The 16,294-nt window shown below is 49.0% G+C and overlaps 1 protein-coding gene across 1 annotated transcript in view; it reads left to right on the forward strand.

The window, feature by feature from the left end:
• The first annotated feature begins 1,921 nt into the window (after window positions 1–1,921).
• The window catches only part of TCERG1L (transcription elongation regulator 1 like), a 103,117-nt gene continuing 88,744 nt past the window's right edge, over window positions 1,922–16,294 (forward strand). Inside the window, exons 1-3 of the mRNA XM_037401048.1 lie at window positions 1,922–2,280; window positions 3,683–3,826; window positions 4,610–4,790. Of these exons, the coding sequence (XP_037256945.1) occupies window positions 1,972–2,280; window positions 3,683–3,826; window positions 4,610–4,790 (634 nt within the window). The 5' untranslated portion in view covers window positions 1,922–1,971. The remainder of the gene's footprint in view (window positions 2,281–3,682; window positions 3,827–4,609; window positions 4,791–16,294) is intronic.

Below are 16,294 nucleotides of genomic sequence, written 5' to 3' on the forward strand. Positions count from 1 at the left end.
GTTGAAGCATTCGTATGTTCTGTGAACTCAGGCTCAGCCCATTTTAATGTTGTTCATGCCTTTAATTTTTTGCTGGAGATGCTGGAAGCTATGATGCTGTCAGCAGCTAGAAGAGGCTTGCTCAGCTCTCTCCTTTCAGCCGTGGAATGTATTAAGGAGAAGGCAGGAGAAACAAGCCCACAGGTTGCAAGCAAATGAGTTCCTTGCCCTGCCAGCGTGGCTTACCCTACGACTGCCTGAGCTGGGCTGGAGAAGGGACCTGCTCTCGAGCCCAGAGGAGACTACAAAGATTATCAAGGGGCCACAAAGATGATCAGGGAGCTGGAGCACCTCTCCTGTGAAGATGGGCTGAGACAGTTTGGGTTGTTCAGCCTAGGAAGAAGGCTCTGGGGAGACCTTAGAGCAGCTCCCAGCACCTGAAGGGGCCGGCGAGAAGCTGGAGAGGGGCTTTGTACGTGGGCACGTGGTGACAGGCCAAGGGGGAATGGCCTTAAGCTGAGAGAGGGGAGATGCAGATGAGCTATGAGGCAGAAATTGTTCCCCGTGAGGGCGGCGAGGCGCTGGCCCAGGCTGCCCAGAGCAGCTGTGGGTGCCCCATCCCTGGCAGTGCTCAAGGCCAGGCTGGATGGGGCTGGGAGCAGCCTGGGCTGGGGGGAGGGGGCCCTGCCCAGGGCAGGGGGTGGGACTGGGTGGGCTTCAAGGTCCCTTCCAGCCCAAACTATTCTATCATTCTATGCTTTGCAGAAGAGGTCAGTGCTTGTTTTCCCTCGACTCATTACACCAAGTATGATGGCTCACCCCTAACTGCTAGAGGTCACCTGTGACCAAGAGTTAAAGCTTAATTTTTAATGAGGAGCGACCAATGGCTTCTTCCCCCGCCTGGCAGAAGCAGCGGGCAGCAGGACAGCATGTGGCAGAGTTGGTGGCTGTGCCAGGGGCAGCTGGGCTCTTCCCCACTTTCCCAGCAGCAGCAGCAGGAGGTGTGGAGCTCAGTGATGTGCTGGGCTCCCCAAAACACCTTTTTGCGGGCAGCAGTGATGGCAACGGTATTGTTTCCTGCTGGATGCACACAAAGTCGTGTTATTCCTATCGACGACAGGGGAAGGGCCCCATCTGAGGGGCAGCCGTGGGGTGCTTGAGCCCACTGCCGATTCCCCTAGAGAACCTGCCCGCGCTCCCTGCGCAGGGTGGGGGAGGGGGGCAGAGCCCCGTGCCCGTGCCTGCTCCATCGCACCGCGCATCTCCTCAGCGCCTGGTCCCCCGCCACCTCCCCAAAGCTCCCAGACCCCAGGGGGGAGCCGTGACTCACCCACCGGCAGAAGAGCCCTTTCTTCCAGGCGCTGCTGAAAAACCTCGACGCGGTATGACGCCTGAAAGAGCGCCCCCCGCCCCCCCCCTCCCCCCCCCCCCCCCCCCCCCGCCCCCCCCCTCCCCCCCCCCCCCCCCCCCCCGCCCCCCCCCTCCCCCCCTCCCTCCCCCCCTCCCTCCCCCCCCGCCCCCCCTCCCTCCCCCCCCCCCTCCCCCCCCGCCCTTAAGCAGCTCTGCCTCCGGAGGGGGGTGTGCCTGTGGGGCGGGCTGGCCCCGGAGGCCGGCCGGGCCGGTTAACGGGTGCACCCCCCCAAAAGCATCCTTATCTCATTCTTGGAGCCGGCGGGCCCGTTAACGGGTGCACGCCCCCATAAGCATCCTTACCTCATTCGGGGAGCCGGCGGGCCGGTTACCGGGTGCACCCCCACACCAAAGCATCACTACCTCCGGCGGGGGGGGGGCGGCCGGGCCGGTTACGGGGTGCCTCCCCCCCCCCCCCGGGGCGGCCCCAGCGCGGCCCCCGCCCCGCTCCCCGCCCGCTGCCCCCCCCCGGGCGGGCGGAGCTTGCCGGCGGCGCCCCGCCGCGAACTGGAGTTTCACTCGGCGGCGGCGCCGGTGCGGAGCTGGGGCGGCCGGGCTCCGCCGCGCCCCGTGCCATGTAGGATGCTGCCGGCTCCCGCAGCCAAGCGGCCGCCGCCCCTGCTCTGGGCCCCCGCCGAGCCCCCGGCTCCCCCCTGGGCCTGGGTGGTCCCGGCCGCCGCGGGGCTCGTCAGGGTCGGTGCCGCCGCCGCTGCCACCGGGGCTCCCCCCGCTCCGCCGCCGCCGCCTCCGCTGCTGCTGCCGGCGCCACCGCCCGCGCCACCCCCTGCCGCGCTGCTGCGGGCCGCCCCGGGCTGGCGCGTCCCCTGCGAACCGCTCCTGCCGCTGCTCGCCGCCGCCGACCAGCACGGGGCCGCGCTGCTCCACGGGCAGGTACGGGCGGCGCGGGCTGGGCCGGGGGTCTCGGCAGGGCGCGGTGGCGGGCGGGGAGTTCCCCGGTTCCGCGATCCGGAGCCCACCGCCAGCCCCGGGCAGGGAGCCTCCGCGCGGCCCGGCGCTGGTGGGGCTGCGCCCGGGGGAGTGGGTCCGGTGGGACGGGACCCCGCGGGGCCGCGGTTGCACCCCGGTCCGTGCTCCCCCCCGCCCCGGTCCGTGCTCCACGCCCCCTCTCCGGGCCGCCCCCCCTCCCCGGGCTGTGCCCCACCGAGCGCTGCGGGCACGGTGCGCGGCTCCGCTCCCCGCCGGGCAGCCGCCGCAGCGGTACGGCGTGCGGGGGGGGCGCAGCGCTTCCCCCGGCTTCTAACACCGGCCGTGAGGCTTCCCCCGGGGCGGGCAGGGCTGGGAGAGGGTCCCGGGTCCCTCCGGCGAGGCTCTCCCGGCACCCGGCACACGCCGGCGGCAGGATGCGTCTTCTGCAGGGGGAGCCCCGAAACACTCCAGCAGAGCCCGTACAGTCGGGTGGTTTGTTTTTTTTTTCTTTTTTTTTCTTCAATATTCCTAAAGGCTAAAGTTTTAAGTCACGTCAGTTGAACCGATCTGTCTCATCAGAGCTTTTCCTGATGAATATTTCAATTATTAATTGCTGTCGCAAGGCTGCTTGAAACAGTAAAGCGGCTTGCTGGAGTGTTTGTCCAGTCAGAGCGGAGCGATCGGAAGCTGTACTCGTAGTTTTGCCTTGTGTCTGTATTTTTTACTAGACAGAAGTGAAAATAAAACAGAGAGGTGAGCGCTGTAGTATCTGCTCGATTTCATGTGATGATTTCCAGCTTTTTCGAACACGAGCGTCTCTTGTGGTTTGGGAGCAGAGTGAGTGGGAGGGAGAAAATAGGTAGTGCTGGGTCTAATGAAACAGTAACATCAATTATTCTCCAGTGTGAGACCACTTAAATAAACTGCAGAGGTGGTTTTACTGTGGGAACCCATTTGCCAAACGGATTTAAGTTAAGATAAAATAACGTTTCCGACATTTCCTTTGGTTCTCATTTGCCTCGAGACGGATTTTAAAAACACTTTCTAGTGATGTTTTTGTTTTGTATGTGAGATGCTGTCTGAGCAGAGAAAAACCCAAGCTTCCCTGGCGACTAGCAGCCATTAGCCAAGTACTGCTTCACTGCCAGGCTACTGATTCCTGGCTCTCTAAAGCAGTTTATAATGTCAGTGCCACGTGTCGCTCGCTGTATAATGCCTAAAGAAACACAAATGGTCGCTGGACTGAGGATACACATTTGAAATTATCTGTACTTATCTTTTATGTAATTAGGAAATCATGAAGAGCATCAGTTTACTCAGGGTGAAATCCTTCTGTTAACTTTTCTTCCCACTTTCTTCCCCTAAGTGGATATTTGGAGCTCATTCTCCAGTCATAGGATTTTCACCTTCGAACGTGGAATTCGTTCCTGTTTTTCCACCTGTGTACACATCTACAATTCCTCCTCATGCTGGGAAAAACTGGATCGATAAAAGGCTACCGAACTGCAAAGTAAGTCTGGTCTTGGCATGTTTAAGTATTTTTAAGGCTAAAGTATATAAGCTGAAAAATTTTAGGGGTTTGTGAATTGCGAAGGCATGTGAAAGGTCAGTAGCTGGGATGTAAGGGATGGCTGATGGAGGAGGCTACTTCAGCGGTTATGCATCCTCACTTTTCTGAAGTTTTAAAAAGACAAAAATATCTTAATATTAAATCTTTATTACGCTGAGTAGAATGTTTTAATCTTGCTATGGGATGTGATGATAAGATTTTTTCATTTTCCCTTTCTTCTTGGTACTTTCACTGTCCCCCTGCGCGCTGCCATGTCCCTGGTGCCCGGGTGTCACTAGTGGTCCTGTGCCCTCATCCCGCCCACAGTTCCCTACATCTGTATATTCACCTGGCTGCATAATTAAAATGTGGCTTTGTGACTTTATCCCATTTCCCTCCCTCACCCCCATGTCTCCTGTTCAGAAGGTGACCCAGGTCTCTAAATTGCAGATGCTCCAGAGTAGCTGTGTCTGGGACACGATTGTCTTCAGCTGATTCTTTTGGTTTTTTGTGATGCTGCATCAGCTGGTTCGTCATGTTAAAAGCCAGTTCATTTTTAGATGCTCAGCTAAACTCCGTCTATAAGACTGATGGAGCAGAAATCAATCTATTTTTGCATGTTCGTCCCCAACTTGAGACACTGTGTGTGCTATAATATTGAGTTAAAAATACTTTATTTTCACTTTTATTTCTGAATTTTATATCTAAAAACTTAACATTCTTTTATTTATTTGTGTTGGACAGATATACTTGAATAATGCATTTGCTCTGGATTCAGCATGGATACATCCTGAGGAATCAAGGCTTTTCCAGGGAAATGAGAAACCTCTGCTAATGACAAATCAAGTAGCTATGGCTATAGCCAGGCCAGCTGCTGCCTCCAGGCCTCTTCCCACAGTGGTGTTGGCACCTCAGCTGATACCAGGTCAGTAGGACATAAATAATAAGCATTTACCTGATTTTTGTTTTTTGTTGTTGTTGTTTGTTTTTTTTTTTAAATGCATCTCTCAGACATGCGTGAGCCATCCTCTCCTCTAAAGTAAGGGTTTCATTCCATTCAGCTGAAAATCTCTCACTTGATCTGAACCTTGATGGCAAAGTGCATTTCATCCTCTAAATTACTTTTAAAGAAAGAAAAGACCATGTGTAGTTATAGAAGATTGTAACTGATTATTCCATAACTGGTTGTCAACTTCTGGAATGATGGGGCCAGCCACTCCCAGCGTACTTGGTTTGTTTTCAAACAAGAAATTGCTGACACAGTTCATGTATGACTCTCCCAGTGGCTGCTGCTTCCAAGTGTTTGGTGTGGTCTGTGTAGACAGCTGTCAGTAGAGAAGAGCAATTGATCCATCATCTCATTAAGCCTCAGTTATGCGCAGCAGTATTTGTGAAATAAATTCCATTAATCTGCATAACTCAGGTATGTCACAGCTGTTAACAAAAGAGCTAAGCTTTATATTTGGGAAAGAACAGAAAATACATTGCAGTAAAGTGGAATATCTCTATTTTGGTGCTACGATGGTATTTTAAAATAGCAGTTGTTTCATAGAAAAGGTTAAGAAGTAGAATGCTACTGATGTTTAAAACCCTAACATACATTCTTGAGTTCAGAGTTAGGATATCGTTAATGGCTTGCTGTCAGTTGTTTCTTTCTTAGATGGCAATAACGTCCCTTCGATTGACAGCAGAGCCCCTCTTACCTTGCCTTTGCCCTGTAAAGTAGTTCTTATTTTGCAACTGTGTAGCGCACTGGAAGTTTTCTTTCATTTTGCCAGTAATGCGGAGATTCAGTTAGAGTGTGCTGGAAGAGATCTTTACTTTTTGGGTTCATTTGCCAGACTGATTAATTAGCAGTGAATGTTGTTCTGTATTGAAACATGTTGAACCACTCAAATCGGTTCCATATTTTGATGTTTTAGCAAGCCGTTGCAGTAAGCTGCCTTCTCCTCCTGCCAGATTCACCCGATGCTCAACTGAAGTGCTACTCAGCAGCTCTCAGAAACGAGAGTGCCATGGGCAAAACCCCATTACATCGATGCATTCCTCCTGGGGTGCCACGGGGAATAGCCGAGCTGTGCTCCCAGACAGGAGGCACTGTTCCAAGCATATTTTCAAGGACAGGCATAATGATGAAGGAGGTGTTCTGTGCAAGGGAGCAACAGCCCATTGTTTATTTATGTATTTGTGCGAAACGCTGAAATATTTAAAATATTTTTTCAATATTGCAATCTTTAAAAAAATATTTTATAGCACAGATGTAAAGCAAGAGTGTACCTGGCAGTGGGTTAGGGAAGCATGCCTGGCAGAACAAGGGCATTCCCAGCCTGGTGTCACATCTGTGGTCTGTAAGCAGCGCAGAGAAAAGATATTTTCTGCCTCCAGGACAATATATGCCCACACAAGCATGTTGTCTCAGGAGACCTTCAGGTGGATCCAACCCTTCCCCCAGCAGCATTGGCTGCCACCTCTTCAGAACCCCCCTGAGCTCCCCTTTGGGTGGGAGAGGTGCAGGGGAGAGCATGAAGGCCCCCAACCGTCTTTCCAAATCTTCCCATCCCTCTTGAAATCTTATTTCTGACTGATGTGCCCGATGCTGTGATCCAGTAACATCCCAGGCCGTGTGTGAGCTCTAGAGCTGGTGCAGAGAAGGGTGCATGGTGATGGCGTTACTGCAGGGTGGCGACACCGGTGCCCTACAGCCGTAATCGGAAGCGTTACGGTAGTGCTTGAAGTATGTCCTATATAATCTTTACACTTAATATGAAGAGTAATAAAAATACTAAGAGCAAATTGCTTAGTTAAGTGGTTTGAAACTGAGAAGTTAATAAGCTTTTTGCAGGCCACGTGGCTGCATTCATTTTGAAAGCCTGTCTTAATGGCAGGTTTGCCTTCCACAGTTATCAGTAATGATATAATTGTTTTCTCAATGTATCAGCAATGTTACAAAGATAAAGGAATGAGGCACTGGAGTTTGGTGAATGGCAATGCACATAGTTTAACAGCTGTGAGCTCCAGCTACTAGAAGGTGTTATTTTCTGTAAGAAAAGGAACCAGCTATTATTCTCTCGCATATTGTGAAACATGAATTTATGTACTTACCATTTTGTGTACCTAAAGCAAGTAGTGACATTTTATTTTCGCACCTCAGAATGATAGCTTGTTTTATGTCTACTGGATACTGCATTTTTTGTGAGGAAGGCAGCGTCTAGATATTTTTACAGAGAAAGGATTAATATTTTTGTCTCCTGTATTGTACACTCTACTGTGTGGGTGAAGTCAGGGCTGGCTTTGTCCCGGGTCAGGTGTGCCCATATGGCATCTGTGTATTCTACACATCCCTGTGTGGTTGGTGGCTGCTGAGCATGGGGTGAGGGGGCAATGGCAAGACCCCTTGGTGGCACCCATTTGATGAAAGCTGTAGCTGTCTGGTACATGATGTTCTGTGCTTTGACTTTTATTGATGCTGTTTTAAATGTCTGAAGGCATGTTTTTGTGCTTCGGCATTCCTGGCTCTCAAGAGAATTGCTGACAGTGGTTCCTTGCAAAGGGTGTGTTTTTATTGGTATTTTTGAGAAGGTTTTTATAGAATCACAGAATGGTTTGGGTGGGAAGGGACCTTGAAGCCCACCCAGACCCACCCCGTGCCCTGGGCAGGGCCCCCTCCCCCCAGCCCAGGCTGCTCCCAGCCCCATCCAGCCTGGCCTTGAGCACTGCCAGGGATGGGGCACCCACAGCTGCTCTGGGCAGCCTGGGCCAGCGCCTCGCCGCCCTCACGGGGAACAATTTCTGCCTCACAGCTCATCTGCATCTCCCCTCTCTCAGCTTAAGGCCATTCCCCCTTGGCCTGTCACCACGTGCCCACGTACAAAGCCCTTCTCCAGCTTCTTGCTGGCCCTGTAGGTGCTGGGAGATGCTCTAAGGTCTCCCCGGAGCCTTCTCCTCCCCAGGCTGAGCAGCCCCAGCTCTCCCAGCCTGGCTCCATAGCAGAGGGGCTCCACCCCCCGACCATCTTCATGGTCTCCTCTGGAGACATTGCTGGGTCATGTTGAGCTTCTTGTCAACCAACACGCCCAAGTCCTTTCCCCTCAGGGCTGATCTCAATCCATTCTCTTCCCAGCCTGCATTTGTGGTTGGGGTTGCCCTGACTCACATGCAGGACCTTGCACTTGGCCGTGTGGAACTTCATGAGGTTCACACGAGCCCACCTCTCACACCTGTCCAGGTCCCTCTGGATGGCATCCCTTCCCTCCAGCGTGTTGACCCACCACACAGCTTGGTGTCATCGGCAAACTTGCTGAGGGTGCGCTCGATCCCACTATCTCTGTCACCATCAAAGATATTAAACAGTGCCAATCCCAGTACGGAGCCCTGAGGAATGCCACTCATCACCGGTCTGCACTTGGACATTGAGCCGTTGAGACCAACTCTGTGAGTGCCACCATCCAGGCAATTCCTTTTCCACCCAGCGGTCCATCCATCAACCCATGTCTCTCCAGTTTAGAGACGAGGATGTCATGTGGGACAATGTCAAATGCTTTGCACAAGTCCAGGCAGATGACATCAGTCGCTCTTCCTTCACCCACCAGTGCTGATCGTAGAAGGCCACCAGATTTGTCAGGCACGATTTTCTGTTTAGTGAAGCGCTGTTGGCTATCACTAATGACCCCCTTATTTTCCATGTGCCCTAGCACAGTTTCCAGGGGGATCTGCCTCCCTTTCTTGCTGGGCACAGAGGTGAGGCTGACTGGCCTGTAGTTCCCTGGGTCTTTCTTTTATCCCTTTTTAAAAATGGGAGTTGTGTTTCCCCTCTTCCCATCAGTGGGAACTTCACTGGACTGCCATGACTTCTCAGGTGTGATAGTGGCTGAGCCGCTTCATCCATCAGTTCTCAGGAAAAGCTGGAGAACAAGCCTTTCATCCAGCCCTGTGTGAGGGAGGGGGCAGGGGTTACAGACAGAAGTGTTGTCATCTCTTCACGAAGTGAAGCTCTTCAGAAGTGCTTCACAAGCTGCTGAGCAGAGCCCGCAGCAGGCTGCTGCTCCGGCAGTGGCTGGGTGATGAGGGGAGTGAAGGAAGCATCCCCATCAAGGTTAAATATTCATTGGTTCTGTGAAGTTGAGTGAGATGTTGGCTTGCAGGTTATAGCCCCTGAGATCCATGTTTGCCTTCTGCTTGCTGGAGGGTGACTGTGAAATGCAAGGTTAGCGAGTCAATGTCTCCTGAAGTTGTGTGCACAGTCCTGTATCACACAGGCTCCTGCATTGGCAGGGACTGAAAGCTTGCTGGCTCTCCAGGAAACTCCAGTGTGATGCTAAACCGAACAGTCTGTGGGCACTCCGGTAGAACCAGTAATATACTGGTCATCGGTGTGCTTCTTACAGAAGACCGTAATAGTCTGCAGCTCGTTTCAGGGCATCATACTCTGAGCAGATCATCGGCACACAGAGCCAGGCATTCTGCAGGGAGACCCTCAGCCTGCGGTAAGGACTGAACCACACACCTGAGCCAGCTCCCAGCTGCAACCAGTGCTGCGAGTGCCTGGAAGCGAAGGTTGCCTCTGTAAATCTTGCTGATGGCTTACTGAATAAATAACCTCAGGAGCTTCCAGGGGTGAAAGTGGTGGGCAGTTGCTCAGCAGCAGTTTGGAGGCTTGCATAACCTTGACAGTGGAGTGTTTGTAATACAGGATCTTCAGCCGGGTCCTTGCATGAGTCCTTGCATCCTGGATGCTCCCCTCTGCACTTCTACATCCATTTCCATTTCAAAATGTTTGGCAGTCCTCAAATGGGTTATATTTTTTTTAACACCCATTTCAACATAAATTGCATTTTCTTACTGATCTTGAGTGTTGTGTTGGCCCTGGCACTATGGATGTCTTCAGTAACAGCCGCAAAGGTGTATGCAGCAGAATGCGTTACGGCAAACGCATGGCGTTTCCAGAGGGCTCCTTCAGGGAGCCTTGTTGGAGCCGTGAGTGCTGGGAGGAGATGCTGAAGAGGTGAAAGCCTTTTAATGGCTTTCATCTTTAACAGAACACTCAGGGTGTCTTTTCCATTTGTAACCAAGGCAGACTAACTTGGAATGGAGACTTTCAGTGGTTTATGGCGTTCGTTTCCTTGAAGAGAAATAGTCTTCTCTAAATCAGACTTCTTTTTTTTTTTTTCTTTCTTTTTTCTTTCTTTTTCTTTCTTTCTTTTTTTTTTTGAAAGATTTTTCAATAGAAAATACTTTCTGTTAAGTCAAAGCTTTATTGCTGCCTCTACATTTCCACAGTGTCTCTTTGCTCAATAGCAATCCCTTTGCTCTGTCATCCATTGGTGTCGGAATCAGAAATGCCAGAATAAAGAGTTCTTGTATATTCTTTCACCAAATTGCTTTAGAATTAGCAATCTTATGTAGATTAAAATTTTCATCCTTCCTGTTAGTGTCCTTTTCTTTCTTTTAATCCCACTAATCTTTACAGAAGCGAGACAATATTTTTCATAGCAAGTATCAGTATTAGAATGTATATGCATGTACACATATATGTACAGATACAGTTTTGTAGGTAACGCCAGTTTAAACTTCAGGCACTGCAAATCTATCAAGAAATGTGGTTTCTTTGTATTAATTTTGGGTTCCATTTTCTTAGGTTTAAGAGTTTTAAAATACATGACACAGGACCTCCGACTCTGTATTTCCTACACACAGGCTTTTTATTTGAAGCACATGTGTATGTAGAAGTAGTCAGGTTTTGGTCCTCTCAAATTGGATTCTTTAATATTTGATGTGCATGTGCTAGGGCTCCCTTTTTGTAAGACAAGAATAGCACTGCAGGAACCTGAATATCCCTGAAATGCCATGAAAACCATCTATTTGTGGGGAATTCAGGCACTGCAGAGATGAACAGGTTATTAAGTCTGTGGGAATGCTTGACTTTAATTGCAGCCTTTGCTAAGTTTCTGTTTTGCTTATTAATTTTGTGGGTTTTTTGGTGCTTTTTCTGTTACCTGCCCAAATCAAGTGCAAGGTTTAGCCTAGTTAAGATTTCTTTTTTTTCACTGAAGTTTTAGAAATAAAACTACGTGCAGTGTGTTTATGGGAAAGGCTTTTAGTTCTGACCCTGTCATAATATTGTCCTACCTGGCCCCAAGACCTCATTATAAAGAAATCTACCTCTCTCAGTGATTTGCAGAGGCTGTTTGTATTTGTGAAAAGCCAGGTATATTTATTTATTGCATATGAGCAAAAAAGTTAGCTGCTAGTGGTGCTGTTACTGGCAGACCCCTGCAATAGCTGGAGTTTACAAAATGGAAGAGGCAATAAGCTTTTTTTCCTCCCTTTGGGCTACGGAAGATAGGGATATCGATATGTTTTCCTTTGCATTGGGATAAATATGCTATTTAAGTCAATCCATTGCTTCATTTTATTGATTGAGAAATGCTTCGGTTGCTCAGCTGCTGACATTTCAGACCATGTGCAATTTAGGTAGCAGGGCCAGCAGGTTCTTGGTCATCTGCCTTCTGCAAGTATCGGTACTGCTGCTATAAATTAACGTGCTATAGGTCTTCCAAGTATTTGGGCTTGATGAAAAGACAAAGTTCCTTGCAAGAGGCATCAGAAGCTCCTGTTAAAATCATGCTTGATGGCAAGCCCTAAGACATGCATGGGCATTGCACGGGGCAGGGGGCATTGCATGGGAGGGCATTGCATGCAGGCAGGAATAGGAGTTAAATTCCAGGCAGCTGTTGGGCACCGGAGGGAGAGCACCGACACCTTGGTGCAGCTGCTCCACGCAGGAGTGGGCTCGCCCTGGCAGGCTGGGGCACTTAGGAATTGCTGTGCAGTGGGGTTTGGATAGTGTAAGAAGTGTCAGGAGAGGCTTAACCAAGAAGCAACCATCTTCAAAGCTCGAGCCCATCATTTCAAGGATGTGCTTTGCTGAGGGTGAAAGTAGTATTTTTTTCCTGACCTGGAGTGGTGTCCTGAGCCTGGCTAGTGCTGGCCAAGCGAGTCTCCCCCAGTGCCTGGCATTAGCGATATCCTGCATTAGATGCTCAGACAGCATGGTGTTATGTAGGGGCAGGCTCAGTTTAAGTAACGCTTTCAATTTCCTCCTCCTTTTGTAAGCATCTCCGTGAGTTTTTCTGCTGGAGCCAAGTCTCTGGTCATTTATCACTGGTGGAGGCTTGCCAGCTTCCCACCGCAGCACTGCCTAGCCTGGCAAACTGACTGGCCCTCTGGCTTTCGGGTGGGAGGCACCACCAAGCCCACTGAAACAGATGCTGAAAAAAAAAAGAAAAAAAGGTTTCATTGTTTCTGAAAAGGAAACTTATTTTTATTGGTAGTTTGTGTGGGTTTTTTCAGAGATACATTTATTCTATGGAAAGCACCCAACTGAAATGGCATCTCAGCCTGCCAAAGAGGATCGGCCCTATTGACTTGGTGGCGCCAGAAAATAGCTTTTAAATGGCAAAGGGCTGCGTGGAGCAAGCAAGGAGAGTAGCTACTGCTTGATCCCAAGGGCTTGTAGTAAACAGCCTTCTAATCCTGTTGATGAATAAAACAATAATAAAAGTAACTTATCTTCCTAGCTGCTATCCATTTCTGGGTAATTATCTAATAACAGAAAAAAATCAAATCCTAATATTCACCGAATGTCTATAGATATGAAGTTTGCCCCTGACCTTGCCCTTTTTTTAATACCTCTTTCCACTTGGCACCTTGCATCTGATCATCTACCGCTGTGACGGGAGATTTATTCAGAAAGTTGAGAATTCAGCCTTTAAGGTTGAATTAAGCCCCTGCTTGGCTGCTCAGAGGGAGCTGGCAGCAGCCCCCTTGAGATAGGAAAATCCAAATCCAACCAGCATCTCCTTGGATGTACTGCAGCCAGTAAATTTACATGTATCTATATGTAGTATAAATAACTACATTATTAAAATACTCGTGTCTTCAAGTGTAACATTTTTAAAATCTGTAGCCTTTTAACCCTAGCTATCATTTTTTTATGTATGTGATGATTTTTATCAGCTCTAGAAATGATCCAGTGTGTAGGCTTTTCAAAAATGCTAGATCTGTAACTGACAGCTGAAATAAGTTTCAGAAAATGATTTTTCTCTTGGTGTCCTGCCATACCTGGGCCTGGGGTCGCTGTCCCGGGGGGGTTCCCGTGCTGGTTGTGGGCACAGCTCTGCCCAGGCCCCTGCCACTCCAAAGGGGAGGAACAGTTCCTGCAGAAAAGGCTTGTTTTCTTCTGTAAGTTGTCAGGGTTTGCCACATTGTGGGTTTTTTGGTTTTTTTTTTTTTTTTTTGATGTTATTGTTTTGGTTTGGTTTTGGTTGGGTTTTTTGTTTGTTTGTTTGGGGGGTTTTTTTGTTTATTTTTTGTGGGTTTTTTTTAACCTTATGTTTTAATAGATTAGCTGGCCAAGACTGCTTCTCTGAAAAAAAAATAAATTAAATGGGAATTATTGTCTATTATCCCTTATTCCCTTTCCCTTCACCTGCAGAGTCTTTAAGCTAAAGTCTTTTAGATGACAGGTCTTTATTAGGCTGTTATCAGGATTAAAACTGACAGCTGCCTTCTGATGGAGAGGGAAAAAATGAAAGGAGGTAGTTGAAATAGGCTAAAATGACTGTTGCTGCGTAGAATCATGGAACTGTTTGTGTTGGAAAAGGCCTTTGGGATCACCACCGCTGTTGGTCAAGAGAAGGTGGTGAGAGCAGAACCTCCCTCCGTGGAGGCTGGTGGCCACGGAGCCTCCCTGCAGCAGTGGGGCTGGGAGGGCAAGGGAGGTTTAGGCAGAAACCACTGGTCTCTGTCCAGCTCTTGGTATGGTTGTGGTTATGGTATTCCTGCTTGTAATGTTCCTCTTCGAGGAGGAGCAGGCTATCCAGAGGAGCGGTGGAGCCACCATGCCTAGGGGTATATAAAAGACATGCAGATGTGGCGCTCGGGGACGTGGCTTGGTGGTGGGCCTGGCAGTGCTGGGTTAACAGTTGGACTCTGATCTTAAAGGTCTTTTCCAACCTAAACAATTCTATGATTCTAAGCAACAACGGTCATTTTAGCCTACTTCAACTACCTTTTTTTCCCCCCTCTCCATCAGAAGGCAGCTGTCAGTTTTAATCCTGATAACAGCCTAATAAAGACCTGTCATCTAAAAGACTTTAGTTTACAGACTCTACAGGTGAAGGGAAAGGGAATAAGGGATAATAAACAATAATTCCCATTTCAATTTTTTTTCTTTTGGAGCTTTTTCAGATATCATGGAGTTTTTTTCGTAAGTCTTTGGAAACGGCGTTAAGTACTTCCTGACAGCTGTTGCCTTAGAGCTAAGCTGGCTGTGGTGGCTGGGTTGTGATCTCTGTCTCCCCAGGCTGGGGGTGCATACGGGGGTGCAGGTGTGATGGGGCTGCCACAGCAGCTCTTCATTATTGCTCCCTCCTCTCGACCCATCTGGCGGCGATAGCTAATGAGGGAATTTGCTCTGTGAGACGTGTACCCCTTGTCAAGACTTTGGGCTGGTGGGCGGTGCTGCAACCCTGCACCACGCACAGGTCCCACACCAGCCGGGGCATCGGCTGGCTCTGGCTGCATTATCCCGCCAGCCCTCTGTTCCAGGCTGCAGCTGATTTGGGCGGTGTCAGCTGACATTCAGTGAACGTTTCTGAAATGGCTTTGTAATCACAAATGATGGACTTTTAAATTTTTTTTTCATTTTTATTATTTTTTTGGCTAGCAGCTGGGACTGTGCAGTGCTTGGGTGCAGCAAGCTCCGTAACTGTTCCAGTCTGGGAAGACCCAAGCCAGGGAGATTCTTTGTTGTACCCATAGTGAGATTAAGACACAAATGAGGTCAAATGCCACTAACCAAGAAAATTTATTGTGGGCTTGTATAAACAAAACATTCATGTGTTGTGGTAAGAAAACAGTAATAAGAAAGAGAGGGAAAGACAGTTGCGATAGAGTTGCAAGAGGTGGTCACCACCATGGATCCAGTGACGTCCCGTTGGTCCATAGCCTCTGTTTACGTTGTTGTTGGGGGTCTCTGGATTGGCACTTCATGTTTGATGGCACAGTCTTTTATAGGGCGTTCAGGGGGGTGTTTCCCAGACAATGGCATGTACCCCATTCCTCCGTGGCGCACATGCAATTACAGTGGAGGTAGGGGTGATTGCCCATGTCTAGGCACACCCCTCAGAGCGCTGTGATCTTTCCTTGCCCTGGCCAAGAACTGGTGTCAGGCAGATGTTGGCTCTTTATCTGTTCACCAATGTTAAGTCCTGCAGGAGCTCAGCTGATGAGCTTTCAGGCAGTGTGAGATAGGGTCTCTCAAAGTGACCAAGGGGCTGGGCAGCAGCCTGGCTGGCGGAAGAGCAGTGCCTGAGGCCAGGGAGGGCAGCGGGGAAAACCCAGAAGGGCCAGGGATACAGACAGTCAGGGTGTTAGCGATCCCTTGTTTATGGCTAAAAATAAGGAGCTTGCATACCGCTTTAAAAAGAAGCAAGAATGGTATACATCGTTCTGTGGGTGAGGTTTAGGACCTCAGCATTACAGACTTTTATTAACTCTGAGGTCAAAACATTTAACTTCTATTTACTTTAGTTAGTGTTTAATTTTATGTGACTCCCCCAGCACATACATTTAAATTGAAACCCTTCAAAATATTTTTTACTTTAAATATAAATGGAAAAAATTTCTGATCACTTAGAAAGCTGCTCCAAGTTACTTGGTGTGATTTTTTTGCTAGTAGCGTTGGTTTCTGGTGTCCCTTTCCCATGCTAAACTACCCTACGTTAGCATGGGCAACGACGCTGAAACGGGAGGTTTGGTGGCTGGAAAGCTTTGATAGGAATCAAGTGCTGCGCAGTTCCACGTGCTTGGTGCGCGTTCACCTGGATAGAGACAGATCAGCACATTGCAGTGAAAATCCAGTTGTGTTATAACTGTGTCTTTCGGCTACTCCAGGCAAAAAAGAAGAGGCAGCCAGGTCGGTGTCTGTGTTGGGGTCCTTTGGTCCTCACCCGAAGGAGCACCCCCTAATGCAGAAGAGCTCTTACAGGGCCTTTGGGCACTTGCAGTAGCTTGTGGGCTGAAAGGCTAAGCAAAACCCAGTGATTCATTAAAAAAAGTTACAAGGAATATTATACTTCTGTGTATTAATACTTTTTTCTCTGAGAAAGATTAAAGGTTCAAAAGGTCTTTAACCTGCTTGAAATTTTTTCCTCTCTCTCTTTTTTTTTTTTTTTTAATTTTTTTTTAACATGGGTCTTTTGGGAACGATATTTATAACCTTTTGGTAAAAATGTTTTCCTGTAGGCAAAACGGAATACAAAGAGTGAAAGACTATAATAATCAAGTGCAATTTAAAATTCATTACACTGTCTGTACAGTAAGTTTTCACAATACAGATAATTTTTTTTATCTGAAAGGGAAGGTCTG

Source organism: Falco rusticolus, chromosome 9 (genome assembly GCF_015220075.1).
Source record: "Falco rusticolus isolate bFalRus1 chromosome 9, bFalRus1.pri, whole genome shotgun sequence".
Lineage (NCBI taxonomy): Eukaryota > Metazoa > Chordata > Aves > Falconiformes > Falconidae > Falco > Falco rusticolus.